This window comes from Cetorhinus maximus, chromosome 10 (assembly GCF_964194155.1).
Source record: "Cetorhinus maximus chromosome 10, sCetMax3.hap1.1, whole genome shotgun sequence".
Lineage (NCBI taxonomy): Eukaryota > Metazoa > Chordata > Chondrichthyes > Lamniformes > Cetorhinidae > Cetorhinus > Cetorhinus maximus.
Window position 1 is genome coordinate 13134456 of NC_135888.1, and position 14551 is coordinate 13149006.

Consider the following 14551-nt stretch of genomic DNA (forward strand, 5'->3'; position numbering starts at 1 on the left):
GTGCCTAGGTTGATGCCAGGTGGTCTGTTGGGTTTCATTCCTGTATATTGGCTCTTTAGTTGTTTGGTACAAATGAGTGGCAGCTTGCAATGCGATTTCAGAGGGCAATTAAGAGTCAACCACATTACTGCAGATCTGGAGTCATATGTAGGCCAGATCAGGTAAGGATGGCAGGTTTCCTTCCCTGAAGGACATTCGTGAACCAGATGGGTTTTTTTTTACAACAATTGACGGTGGTTTTATGGTCATCATTAGACTTTAATTCAGATTTTTGAATTCAAATTCCACCGTTGGCCATGGTGGGATTTGAACCTGGGTCCCTGGATTACCAACGCAGTGACAATATCACTACACCACCACCTCCCCCAAAAAATGTCCTTTAAATGCCCAGAGCTTTAGAATGGTGGTGTAGAGGGATCCGGATGTCCTCATACCTGAATTGCCAAAGGTTAGCATGCAGGTACCATTAGTAATTAGGAAAGCAAACGGGATGTTTTCCTTAATTTTTAGTTGGGTGGGGGGGAGGGGGTGCATCGGAATATAAAAGTTGGGAAGTCTTGCCTCCACTGTTAGTGAGGCTGAGCAGTGATTTTAGGTCTCAAGGTGGCACGTTCTTGCATTGGAGGCAGTTCAGAGAAGGTTCACTGGGTTAATTCCTCAAATGAAAAGGCTTTCTTATGAGGGAAGGTTGGGCCTATATTCTTTGGAGTTTAGAAGAATGAAAGGTGCTCTTATTGGAATGCTCAAGATTCTGAGGTGGCTTGACAGGGTAGATGCTGAGAGGAGGTCCCTCCTCATGAGGGAACCTAGAGCAAGGGTCATAGTTTGAGAATAAGAGGTCTACCATGTAAGATACATGAGGCAGAATTTTTTCTGAGGGCCATTAATCTTTGGAATTCTCTACCCCAGTGAGCATTGGGGCTGGGTTAGATAGATCCTTCATCAAGGGAGTGAGGGGCAGGCAGGGTGTAGAGTTGAGGCCACGAGCAGATCAAATGCTTGATCAGAGGCAGGTTTTAAGGAGCCTCTTAAAGAGGAAAGCAGGGTCGAGAGGTTTATAAAGAGAATTCTACAGCTTGGGGTCAAGGCAGCTGAAATTGTCCAATAGCTAAAAGAGGGCAAGTATTACAATAGATAATAGGTTTAAAATTGACCCTGGGGATTATATCCAGTGGTGGTAGCATACTGGTATTGCCACTGCATAGTGAGATTTTCACTGGACTAGTATTCCAGAGACCCAGGATAAGGCTCTGAGGGTCTGGATTCGAATCCCACCATGGCAGATGGTGAAATTTGAATTCAATAAAATTCTTGAATTAAAAGTCTGATGACCATGAAACTATTGCTGATTGTTGTAAGAACTCATCTGGTTCACTAATGTCCTTTAGGGAAGGAAATCTGCTGTCCTTACCTGGCCTGGCCTACATTTATCTCCAGACCCACAGCAAATTTCAACTTTCCCAGCATTAATTGGGATAGACATAGTGTTAAGGGCTTGGATGGAGTGGATTTCTTGAAATGTGTACAGGAGAACTTTTTAGGTCAATATGTAGAGGGTCCAACAAGGGACGGCGCAGTGCTGGACCTAATTCTGGGGAATGAAACTGGACAGGTGGCTGAGGTGGTGGTGGGGAGCATTTTAGCGATAGCGACCACAACATGGTACAATTTAAGCTTGTTATGGACAAAGAAATAGACAAGTTGTAAAAAAATGTTTTGGATTGGGGGAGAGTGGATTTTAGTAAAATGAGGCAGGATCTGGCCAAGGTAGACTGGGAACAGCTACTTGTGGGGAAATCTGCAGAAGAGCAGTAGTTTGGGGGGGGGGGGGGGGGGGAACGGACGGGTGGTGTTCAAAAAGGAAATGGGGAGGGTACAGACTCAACATATTCCCTCTAGGGTGATAGGAAGGAGTAACAAGCCCAGAGAACCATGGATGACCAGACATATTCAGGATATGATGAGAAGGAAAAGAGAGGCTTTTAGCAGGTACAAGAAGCAAATCAGCAGAGGCAATAGTGGAGTACAGACAGTGCAGGGTGAAGCTTAAGAAAGCAATTAGGAGAGCAAAGAGGGGATATGAGAAAGCTCTGACTGGTAAAAGTAGGGAAAATCCCAAGATATTCTATAAGTATATTAATGGGATGAGGATAACCAGGAAAAGTGTAGGGCCCATTAGGGACCAAGGGGGCAATCTATGGGTGGAGCCAGAGTAGAGTGTTGAGCGAATACTTCACATCCGTCTTCACCAAAGAGAATGCGGATGAAGGTATGGAACTCGGCGAGAGAGACTGCGAAGCTCTTGAGCAAATTGATATAGGGAGTGACAAGGTATTGGAGGTGTTGGCAGGCTTAAAAGTGGACAAATATCCAGGTCTGGATGATTTATGACCCAGACTGCTGAGGGAGGCAAGGGAGGAGATCGCAGGGGCTCTGACCCAAATTTTTAATTCCTCTCTGGCCATGGGGGAGGTGCCAGAGGACTGGAGAACGGTTAATGTGGTTCCGCTATTTAAGAAGGGTTGTAGAGATAAGCCAGGGAACTACAGGCCAGTGAGTCTCTCGTTAGTGGTAGGGAAACTATTGGAGAAAGTTCTGAAGGAGAGTATCTATCTCCACTTGGAGAGGAAAGGTTTGATCAGGGATAGTCAGCATGGCTTTGTCAGAGGGAGGTCATGCCTAACAAATTTGATTGAATTTTTTGAGGAGGTGACCAGGTGTGTAGATGAGGGTAGTGCAGTTGATATAGTTTATATGGATTTCAGCAAAGCCTTTGACAAGGTCCTACATGGGAGACTTATAAAGAAGGCAAATGGGATACAGGGTAATTTGATAAGGTGGATTCAAAATTGACTTAGTTGTAGGAGGCAGAGGGTGATGACAGAAGGATGCTTTAGTGACTGGAAGCCAGCCTACCACAGGGATCTGTGCTGGGTCCCCTATTATTCGTCATTTATATAAATGACATAGATGACTGTGGGGGATAGGATTAGTAAGTTTGCGGATGACACAAAGATTGGCCGGGTGGCTAACAGTGAGGTTGAGTGTCTTGGGCTACAGGAAGATATAGACGGGATGGTCAAATGGACAGATAAGTGGCAGATGGAATTTAACCCTGAAAAGTGTGAGGTGATACACTTTGGAAGGAGTAATTTGACAAGGAAGTATTCAATGAACGACATGACACTAGGAAGTTCTGAGGAACAAAGGGACCTTGGCGTGTGTGTCCATAGGTCTCTGAAGGCGGAGGGGCATGTCAGTGGGGTGGTGCAAAAGGCATATGGGACACTTGCCTTTATCAATCGAGGCATAGATTACAAAAGTAGGGAGGTCATGTTGGAATTGTATAGAACCTTGGTGAGGCAACAGCTGGAGTACTGTGTGCAGTTCTGGTCGCCACATTATAGGAAGGATGTGATTGCATTGGAGGGGGTGCAGAGAAGATTCACCGGGATGTTGCCTGGGATGAAACATTTAAGTTATGAAGAGAGGTTGTATAGATTTGGGTTGTTTTCGTTGGAGCAGAGAAGACTGAGGGGTGACCTGATTGAGGTGTACAAGATTATGAGGGGCATGGACAGGGTGGATAGGGAGCAGCTGTTCCCCTTAGTTGAAGGGTCAGTCACATGGGGACACAAGTTCAAGGTGAGGGGCAGGAGGTTTAGGGGGGATGTGAGGAAAAACATTTTTACCCAGAAGGTGGTGACAGTTGCCTGGGAGGGTGGTGGAGGCGGGTTGCCTCACATCCTTTAAAAAGTACCTGGATGAGCACTTGGCACGTCATAACATTCAAGGCTATGGACCAAGTGCTGGTAAATGGGATTAGGTAGGTAGGTCAGGTGTTTCTCATGTGTCGGTGCAGACTCGATGGGCCAAAGGGCTTCTTCTACACTGTGATTCGGTGAATGTTGACTCTTAAATACCCTCTGAACAAAGGCAATTAGAGATGGGCAATAAATGCTGGCCCAGCCAGTGACGCCCACATCCCATAAAAGAATAAAAAAAATGATTGCAACACTGTATTGTTAGTGCACTGCTGTGCAGTCTGTATTTTCAAATGTGCTAAAGAGCCGGAGATTAACAGGTACAACTTTCCAGCCTTGTACAATAATTAGCTTCAGCTTATGGAGCTAATAAACTAATTTAGTTTCACCTTGGGATGGTTTTCTCTTAACCTGAACATGGCAATATTTGCACTCCACTAATTATCATTTAGGATGGACAGGAAACGTTCCTGATAAAATAGCAACCCGGAGACTCTGCAATGTAATATTTCTTAGTGTGGAATGAAAGCCACCCTTTCCCCCTTAGCCATGGTACCCATTGAATGGCAATGATACTTCAATCAGAGAATGGCACTGTGGCATACTTGGAGAAGTCTTCCCTCAATTCTTCCAGCCACTCTTGGCTACAATAAGTAGCCTTGAGCATGCAAGTTAACAAATGATCTTGCCTTTTCCTTGTACCTTGCCTATTGAGCCAGAATTTAATTATGAATCGGGGATCATTGGTTATGATGAGGCCAGAATATCTTCAGGATGAAGAGGATTGGGAAGGCGATCAAATCTGTGGTTGCCACCTTGACACCAGTCACTCTGATCGTCCACCATGGGTTTTGAGTTCACAGCCAGACAATGAGAGAGTACAGTGCAGCCTCTTTACTCTGCAACCACCTTCCAGTAAAAGGAGCAGATGTCGGTGGTTGACAGCTTTCTCTGCCACTCTGCATTCAGCTGTAACTGAGCATGTATAAGTTTAGTACTGAGAACTGAGAATTACATTGCAGTTATACTTAATAGCTACCACACACACCTGAGACTCCACTTGAGAAGGAATCCTCTTAATTGGGGCAATCCAATATTGTAGCAAATAATATTTGTTCTATTTTGTGAACTTTCCCCTCCCCCCCCGCACCCCCCCCTCTTCTATCTGCATTTATGGTGTAAATGTTAAGCTACACCTTGGGAAATATTATTTGACAATCAAGCCCTGCCCTTTGGAACCAGCTGGCTCCCAGGGACAGCTCACTGGTGCCTAACTCCCATAGATTTTCATTGTCTGCTCCAGGGTCATAAAAGGTGTAGGAAGACCAGAGAATGAGCGAGATTAGACACATACTTTAAAACATAGGACACGCCCATATGTGCCACCTGCACTGTTAACAGACTGGAAGCCAGGCTGGAGGGGGCCTGTCTCCTGCTCAAAGGAATGTGCCAAGCTGAAACTTGTCGTGTTGTTTGTGTAACTTTTTGAAATCCAAATCTTTATCGACACCTCCCAATATGAGCGGAAGGATATAATTAATGCTGTGGGCAGAAATGGCTAATTTTTTTTAAAGTATTTAAGCAACAAACCTTCATGTGTTTGAGCTTTTAAAATAGCTTGTCCTTGTTTGCCAATTATGAAAGTGCTACCCAATGACTGTGTATTTGGGTAGTATTTGTTACTTTGACTCCTTAATGGAATACCCCAGGGATGCTATATATGCCTTGCCCAATGGACCCCCTTTCTTCAAACTTAATCAAAACCCTTTATTCTTATGTTGCCTGAATGCAGCTGTTAATCCACAATGTAAAAGTGACCAAATTTGGTACTAAATTAGGGTTAGGGTTGCAAACTGTGATTAAATGTATTCACAGAATCTCACAGTGCAGAAGAGGCCCTTCGGCCCATCGAGTCTGCACCAACACGTGAGAAACACCTGACCTACCTACCTAATCCCATTTGCCAGCACTTGGCCCATAGTCTTGAATGTTATGACGTGCCAAGTGCTCATCCAGGTACTTTTTAAAGGATGTGAGGCAACCCGCCTCCACCAGCCTCCCAGGCAGCGCATTCCAGATCGTCACCACCCTCTGGGTAAAAAAAAAAAGTTTTTCCTCACATCCCCCCCTAAACCTCCTGACCCTCACCTTGAACTTATGTCCTTGTGACTGACCCTTCAACTAAGGGGAACAGCTGCTCCCCATCCACCCTGTCCATGCCCCTCATAATCTTGTACACCTTTGTGTTCCTGGAAGTTCCCTCACATGACTTGCCCCCATGCCCCAGCCATTAGTTGACCAACTTGCAATGCACTGCCTTCCTACGCCAGTTGGAAAGCAAAAAGACTCATTACCCAATTGCATGATGCTTGACTGTCAGCCAAATGGGCTTTATTTTCCACTATCAATTTTTATATCTGGTAAAGAGAAATGTTTGAAGAAAAGGACAAAAGTCTTTTTTTGTCACGTCCTGATGATTTTTCTCTCGGGTTGCGCACAACCACGTCCTGGAGATTGATCTTCAGTCTCTGAGACTCCAGGCCAATCCTGGAGGGTTGGCATCCCTAGTTTTGTCCAAATAGGTCATAGCTTGATATGGAAATGGGAAAGTGACATTTAGCACTCTCTGGTTTTCTGAGATGGATGTTGTAGAGATTACTTTGTATACACCTTGGGATGTACGCAGACAGCTAAAACAGAGTGGAGAGTGTTTTATTTTCTCTTTTACTTAACATTCCTCACCTAGATGCATGCAAATTAAACAATCCCCTTCCCCCCAGCACCCCCGCCCCGCCCCACCCCTAAAAATGCACATGCATAATACTTAGTGATGGAGAATTGGACTCTTTGTCCATTGCTTGACCTTGCCTGTAGTCTTTCACCTTGTATTTGAAGAGAGTCTTAGTTGTGCCTTCTCTAATCTAGCAAAGAGCCCATTTTAAAAAAAAATAGAATATTAAATTTCCTCCTGGTTAAATACCTTAATTAATTGTTAGATTTATTGCTGGCACTAAGAGGGTGAAAACCTCTTGTGCTGATAAGTATGTGCTGATAAGAGTTGAGCTCTTTTCTCTGAGACAGAAGTCTCATTCTGAGGTCTCGAGCACACAAAATCGGGGCTAACCCTCCAGTGGAGTACTGCACTGTCGGAGATGCCGTCTTTCAGATTAAGTGTTAAATCAAGACCCCGTCTTCCCTCTTAGATGTAAAAGGTCCCATGGCGCTATTTTGAAGAAGAGCAGAGGAGTTATCCCTGCCCAGTTCAGACTCTCATTTCCCATTGTTTTTAACCCTTTTTTTGTCTCTTTCGTTCTGGGTTGTGTCCTGGTCAATACTTATCCCTCAATCAACACCTCAAAATCGTGTTATCTGATTATCATATTGTTGTTCGTGGGAACTTGCAGTGTGCAAATTGGCTGCTCCGTTTCCTGCAGTATGGCAGGGACCACACTTAAAGTACTCCATTGGCTGTAAAGCACTTTGAGGCATCCTGTGGTTGTGAAAGGTGCTATATAAATGCAAGTTATTTCTTTTATTGATGCCTGTATTGATTATTTTGTACTAAAAGTTGATGTAAAACCACTAAAACGGAATTGTGCGTGCTTCTTTCTTAATCGTTTCATAGGTGATGCTGAGGCATGTTTACATGTTTGACCCACAGAGGACAATGAAGTCAGCTTGGACGTATTAGAATAATATAGAATAATAATAATAGAATAACGAGCAGTCTCCCACCAAATGTAACCAAAATTACGAATTATTGCAAATTTATCGTAACGCAAAAGTATTTGGGAACAGAAGGGCTGGTAGACTGAACCAAAGGCATCTGTTTGTGTTTGGCCTACGTTTTCATCCTATTCCTCAAGTCTGCCTTTTACGCTGGTTGGTGAATGTACACAAAGGGTGCATATCTAAGAAGGTTGACTTATCTCTGTACATGAGTGTTTTCCACTAAGCCAACGCTTCACCCTTCAACCCTTGCAGTTTATTATTGGCTGAAGTGGAAAAGGCTTGGCTTGAGCCAGAGATTTGGAATTTTCCAGGATGCCTGGAATGTTTTAACGGGGTTTGGCCCCATTGTCTCTGATTCTGGCGTGGTGGTTTGAATCTCTGTACAGCAGGGCAGGCTCCTTCCTTGAACATCTGACAAAAGGTTACGAACGTTTGAAGGCAGTACACTTTTTAAACATGATTTTTCTGCCAAGAACAAAGGATCTTTTACGTGCAAATCTTTGTCTTGTTTGTGTGAAAAGTTACGGCGTTCCTACAAATGTTACCAACAACAGAAGCTAAGATCTTTTGTGTGTTCTGATCTAAAGAACCAAATTACAACGTTGTTTTCTGTCTGCATTTTAAAAAAAAATTCTGTAAGGATAATTTTGTGACGTTGTGACTGTAAATATGGTCTGGACAAAATTTTAAGTACAAAAATAATTCTACTACATAGAACAATAGGGGAAGGGGGAATTAATAAAATGAGAAACCCATATTTGCAGTAATCTGGGAATGAAATAAAAACCGAATTTCTAGTTCTGTATTCAATTTCAGCATGGTGTGGTTATTGGAACCCAGATTCACATGACAAAATTTTCTGCAAGTGTGGAGTCCATAAATTTACTAACGTGTAAGTAGCTGTGTAAAAAATCTTGATTAAAATGCCTCATCCATGTGTTTTGTGTGATATTAAAAATCATCATCAGTACAAAACTCAGCTATGGTGAATGGGATTACTTTATGGGTATATGATGTTCCTTTGCTGTTTGTAGAGTGAAAATCCTATGATTCTCTACCTATCATTCATCAGCGAACAGACTGCAAGATGAAGCCTCATCACTGTCTTAAAAGGAATGAGGATTAGGCAGTATATATAACCTGGCCAGTAATGCCTACATTGAAAATTATTCTTTAAAAAGCTTACTATTGCGAATGATCCCTTTCATTGCCTACAGGGTCTACTGTAATTGTGCAGCAGAGACTGGAATTTGGCCTGGATTTTGATTTCGTTTTTACCTTTAGCCCTTCAGTTTAAAAGAAGGAAAGGTCTCTGTTTTTACACTGCTGACTGATTCCTTTTCAGGCTCCCACAATGGTTTACCATCCTGAGTTTGAAAATGCCGGAAAGGAGCCTGGTCTACAGATCTGGAGGGTGGAAAAGTTGGATCTCGTCGCTGTGCCCAGAAACCTTTACGGAGACTTCTTCACCGGAGATGCCTATCTTGTAATGCGCACCATTAAACAGCGGTCTGGAAACCTGCAGTATGATCTGCATTTCTGGCTGGGTGAGTGCTTACTTTTGAAGCTTTTACTGTTCACGTTCTGTTGCTATATTTATATTAAAGTCAACGCTTCACTCTTTAGAAATGTCAGTCAGTGAAGTTGCCAAATGCAACTGATTTGAAAGCCTGCTGTGTAAGGTTTGTTATATTGGATAACACAGCTGCTGGAATTCCAGTCGAGACTAGTCAAGAAATTAAACCAGTTGCAGGATTTTGTAACTCCAAAATCTGAATTTAACTATAAATAAACTCATCGACTTAGCTCTGAGAGTTACTGGTAATTCATGGGCAAAATCCCAGCTGTTTTTAGTGCTATTTTTAGCGCACTGGCTAATGCATTGCATCAAAATTGATTCTAAATTCAACATTTTAAATGCAACTTTGTTAAAATACCTTGCACAGGCATTTGAAGCAAATGTATTAATCAGCACATTAAATACAAGGCACAGAAATTTTAACATGTTAATCATTTCTTGTGTGAAAACATTTCTGACGCTTAACATACAGAAATCTCTAAACAGCAACAGAATCCTTGGAGACCAGAGGAGCAGACCTAAGGGGCTGAATGTCTAACTCTTCTGTGTTCCAGAGCACAGCTTATTCTACATACTCTCGCCCTCAAAGACCACCAGCTATTGTACTAAAAACAACAGTCAGTCTGGAAATGAGCGAAAGATCAATCAACATTTGGAGAAGGGAGATAGGCTGGGAATAAATATCTTGACGAAAGATTTCCTTTTTCGGATGCTGACTGTTGTCTATTTCCAGCGTTTGCATTTTCATCCAGATCTGATGGTTAAGTGTGCAGGAGCAGTTGGCCAGATGCAGTGCACTACTTGTGGTAATGAAGGCCACCTCTGCCCTGACCTTGAATGTCACAAAGGCCTTACAGCATCAGTGTGGGACATCTCGGGAGTCAGACACTTTTTGGTTGGTCATTTTTTGGACAATTGATGTGTTTATTTCTGCACAATGGATGAATCACAGACTGGAGAAAACAATAGAAGGGAATTACTTTTTTTCACTAGTGCAGTGATGTGCATGTGATAGTGTTTTGCTCATGTTTTTGTCTTTTGTTATGAGAGATTCTGTGCTGGTTGTACATGTGCTCTAGAATCAGCCTCATTGGTGAATTGATCAAGTGGTAAACTGCAGGGGACCCAGAATGCCTTCCAGATGTATATTCGACTAATCCTGATGTGCTTATAACAGTATTAGGGGATTTTCTGTCTGAGGCTGGTGTGGTTTTAATGCTTTCAAGTATGATTACTCTCCCCTAAAGTGATGATCAATAAAAGCCACTGACATGAATGTCAAACCAACTGTCCCTGTGTAAGGTGACAAATACTTCATTGCTTAAAAACATCTACTGTGTCGTCTGACTGTCACAGCATAGAACCGTGGGCATTTATGAAGCTTTAAATCTTTCTCCATTGTTATTCTTCAAGTAGGTTGAGGTTGACTGCAGCTGTATCTTGGATTTGATACCCAAAGGTTCTGTTAAATCATTGGGAGCATTCAGTGCCTTTAGCTTTCATAACTCCTGAGGGCCAGGTTTATGGACACCTTCCATTGCCCTGTACAAGGACTTGAGTGGCGTGACCTATTTTCATACTGGCCACCATTTCAAAGTAGACTTGCTAAGATTAACAACCTCACACTAAGTGGAGTGCTCCAAGGACCTCCAATCTACATCGGGCTTCATCCATCACCACTTGCACATTCCTCACCTTGGTGATTCTTAATATCAGTCGTTATTTCTCACCCTCCCTACAACGTGTATACCTGTGCTGGGAATTGCAAGCACGTCAAGTGGGGACAGCGATGCTCTTCTAGTGTGTGTGATTGTTTCCTGCTCTGTTAAGAGAGCAAGTGGTAGTTTGTGACTAAGTGCCCTTGCTTGTGGGCATTTCGTGTCATTACGTGCTGTTATGCTTATGGGTGTAACTATTGCAAGTTGACCCATTGGTCTAACGATGTTGTGCCAAGTGTAGAATATCTGAATACTCTGGATGTACTTGGTGCACTAAATGAAGTGGCGTGTTGCTCCCATCCTCTCTTGAAGCATGTAGTATCTTCATTTTCCACCACCCACCCCTCCCCAAAAACATTTAATCCTAGAATTGTTCCTGATATTCCTCCTGCACTTTATACATGGGTGTGCCTCTGCCACATATCAACCTTTTCATACGACATGCCTTCCAACCTCTCCCATCCAGACAGCTCCATGGTAGCTTGCTTTTATTTTGTAATCTGGGATTCACTGCTGTTCCAACTATGTCCCAGTTTTGCGGTTTAAAAACCTGGTGATTAGACCAATGGAAATTGCTTCCAGCAATACATTCTGTCTCCACCTCTTCAAATATAGAATGTTTATGTTAATTTCCTTAATCATGCTATTCTCATTCCTAATATCTTTACTACATTCTTAACATTCCTCTCTTGAAGCAGGTTTTTTTTTTGGACAACTGCTATTTGATTATGTATGTTGCTTCTATGTGCTGTACAGTTTTCTTACCTGTATTCTGGTTTGTTGATGGTGGTCACTACTTTTGTAATGTACTCCAATGTTTACCTGTCTCAATTGCATTTTTGGAACCATTCAGCTCTAGCAAAAGCACTTCATAATGCCCCAGGACTTAGAATAATAGATCATGTGGCACCAAAAGAGGACGTTTGTCCATTGCGCCTGTGCCAGAGGTTTGAAAGTACAATCTAATTAACAAGTACATTCCCATTCGTCCCACTTCCCTGCCCTTTTCTGCACGGCCCTGCAAATGTTTTCTTTTCGGGAATGTATCCAGTTCCCCTTTGAAAGCTGCAATAGAATCTGATTCCACAGGAGCATGTCCCATATCACAACTCTGTTGCAGTGACTTGTCACTTTTGAAAAGTGCAGTGTTTAAATGGCTCACTGACGAGCTCGAAAGGATCATTATTCTTATCGTTAACTATTCTTCATTCTTGTTCACCAAGTTGCAATCTCGGTAATATTTGAGCAAAGTGAGTCCTGCAAACTTGTTCATTGTTTTCACGCCAATAGCCATTTTGCATAAATTATGAACAGGAAAAATGGGGGCATCTGTTTCTTGCTGTTGCTAGTGGGAACATTCTGGCTGGTGTGTGGTGCATTTTCTGTCCTAATAATTTTGTTTCTCTTTTTGATGTGCAGGTGATTCGTGTTCGCAGGATGAGAAGGGGGCTGCAGCCATATTCACTGTGCAGTTGGATGATTATCTTGATGGAAAGCCTGTCCAGTACAGAGAGGTGCAGGGCCATGAGTCCAATATCTTTCTGGGCAACTTCAAGTCTGGCATCAAATACAAGGTAAAAAATTGTCAGTAATTTAAGAGACAGTAACTTGATTCTACACTTGCCAGTGAATGAGGTCCGTGTTCTGCCTTTTGGCTTTGGGAGCATAGTTCCTTAAATCAACACCCCGCTTCAAATGCAGTCTTGACAAATCTCTGAAATTGTTGACCACTTTTGTTACTTGTCCTTAACAGTTTATTGGAGCGTTTGAGGATTTCAAAATAAAATGTTTATAATGTAAGAAGCAACAAGCCAGGGGAGCACTAGCTAAATCAATATAAATACCCAAACAATTCAGCACAATGGTTGGAGCCAAGTGTATTTTAAGCACATTAGCAGTGCAGGGTGAGATTTCCCATCTGGAGCTGTTGGAGGTGAAGGCTAGTCACAGATGATAAGGTTCTGGATAGGGCAGTGTTCGTCCCACACCAGAGGGATCAGTCTAATGCGGTCAAGAACCGGTGATGGGTAAATCCTCTGCTGTTGTGGGCCAGCTACCAAAATGATGACTTAACGCCCATGTTAAAGAGGGGTTGACCGGGAAGGTGACTGGGGAAAGTGCATGATACGAGGCACTCTGTTGATTTTCCTTTCATAAACATGACGTTGTTTCTTCTTCGCTAACTGGAACATTGTGAAACAAAGGAAAGGGAATTAATTGTGCCAGAGAACCAAGAAACAGCTTATGGCCTTGCTCCACGTCGGCACAGCCCATTTCCCTCGGAAGGTGGGCATGGAGAGGCTGAACAGCATCAAAGATGCTTCAGGAATTCCCCCACCTCTCACTTTGTGGTGAGAAACTCAAATGCCTTCAGGGAGACGTGGTTGGACGTCTCTGAGCATTTTGCAAATTCGGTCTCATATAGACCATGTGTGCAGCACGAGGAGATGCAACTTGAGTGGAGATAAAAAAACTTCATCTTTTTTGTAAAACTAAGAAATTTTACCTTTACCCAAAGGGGAATGAGTGAGTAAAAGTTATTGTGAAGAGTAGGTCTATCTGGATTGAAGGAATGGTGGGTGAGTGTGTCCACATCTTTGCCACTCTTTGGTCAATTGTTTACAAGTGTGAGAGGGGGGTCAGTAAATATTTTTCAAATTGGACTGCAAATTCTCTAAAGCTTTCTGGTCAAAATAAATTGTGGCTGCAGCCATCAGCTGGGGGTGAGCCCTCTAAACTCTACAAAGATAGCCGCTGTGTTAAGAAATGGTGTTCTTTGTAAACATCTGCTATAGTGGCCATTAGGAGTAGCATTGGTCTCGTTAGTTTATCCCTGTCACTGAAGCAAAGGGCTACTTTGCCACACAAAAAACTGGCAGGAAGTTGCCCAATGAACATACATTTCAGAAGTTTTGCTACCCACTAACTGGAATCCTTTAGATTGGAGACCCAAGTCAACCCTGATGGTGGCATTTGAAACTGTTGAGGACAATGGGTTCACAAGTGTTAAAAGGAATGATTTCAAATGCTTTAGCCATTTAAACATGTCAGCGGCTTGCTTGAATGTTCTTGCACGTTTTTTTTTAATGTTTCACTGCAGGCTGGAGGGGTGGCATCAGGTTTCTCCCATGTGGTGCCCAATGAGGTAACTGTGCAACGGTTGCTCCATCTGAAGGGCCGCAGAGTGGTGCGGGCATTGGAAGTCCCCTTGTCTTGGGATAGCTTCAACACGGGGGACTGTTTCATCGTTGACCTGGGAAATGTGAGTCCTAAACCATTTAAAAGGTTTCGCTTTAAATCACCAACATAGGTTTGTTACCAAGCCAGACATTGCATATTTTGTTAATAGTAGGGTGGCATGATGGTTACAAATCACTAGGTAATCTGCAACTAGAATGTGAACACCAACTGTTTAAGTATTGTGATGTTTAACAAATGTCAACTTAAAAGGAATTATGTGGTATTTTCTAGGGAGGTAAGGTGGTGTAGTGGTACTGTCACTGGGCTAGTCATCCAGAGGCCCAGGCTAATGCTCTGGGGACATGAGTTCAGGCCCTTCCATTGCAGCTGGTGGAATTTAAATTCAATTAAATAATTAATCAAAGTCTGGAATAAAAGAAATAGTGACCATGTGATTGTCATAAAAACCCATCTGTTTCATTCATGTCCTTTGGGGAAGGAAATCTGCTGTCCTTAACCTGCTCTGGCCTACATGTGACTCCAGACCCACAGTAATATGTTTGACTCTTAACTGCCCT

At 42.8% G+C, this 14551-nt stretch overlaps 1 protein-coding gene across 2 annotated transcripts in view; it reads left to right on the forward strand.

The window, feature by feature from the left end:
* Window positions 1-14551, forward strand: part of LOC144685455 (gelsolin-like) — a 79538-nt gene that overhangs the window by 20801 nt on the left and 44186 nt on the right. For both annotated transcript variants that reach the window (XM_078549974.1, XM_078549975.1), the window contains exons 2-4: window positions 8842-9043; window positions 12213-12367; window positions 13894-14055. In XM_078549974.1, coding sequence (XP_078406100.1) covers window positions 8851-9043; window positions 12213-12367; window positions 13894-14055 — 510 coding nt within the window. In that variant the 5' untranslated portion in view covers window positions 8842-8850. The remainder of the gene's footprint in view (window positions 1-8841; window positions 9044-12212; window positions 12368-13893; window positions 14056-14551) is intronic.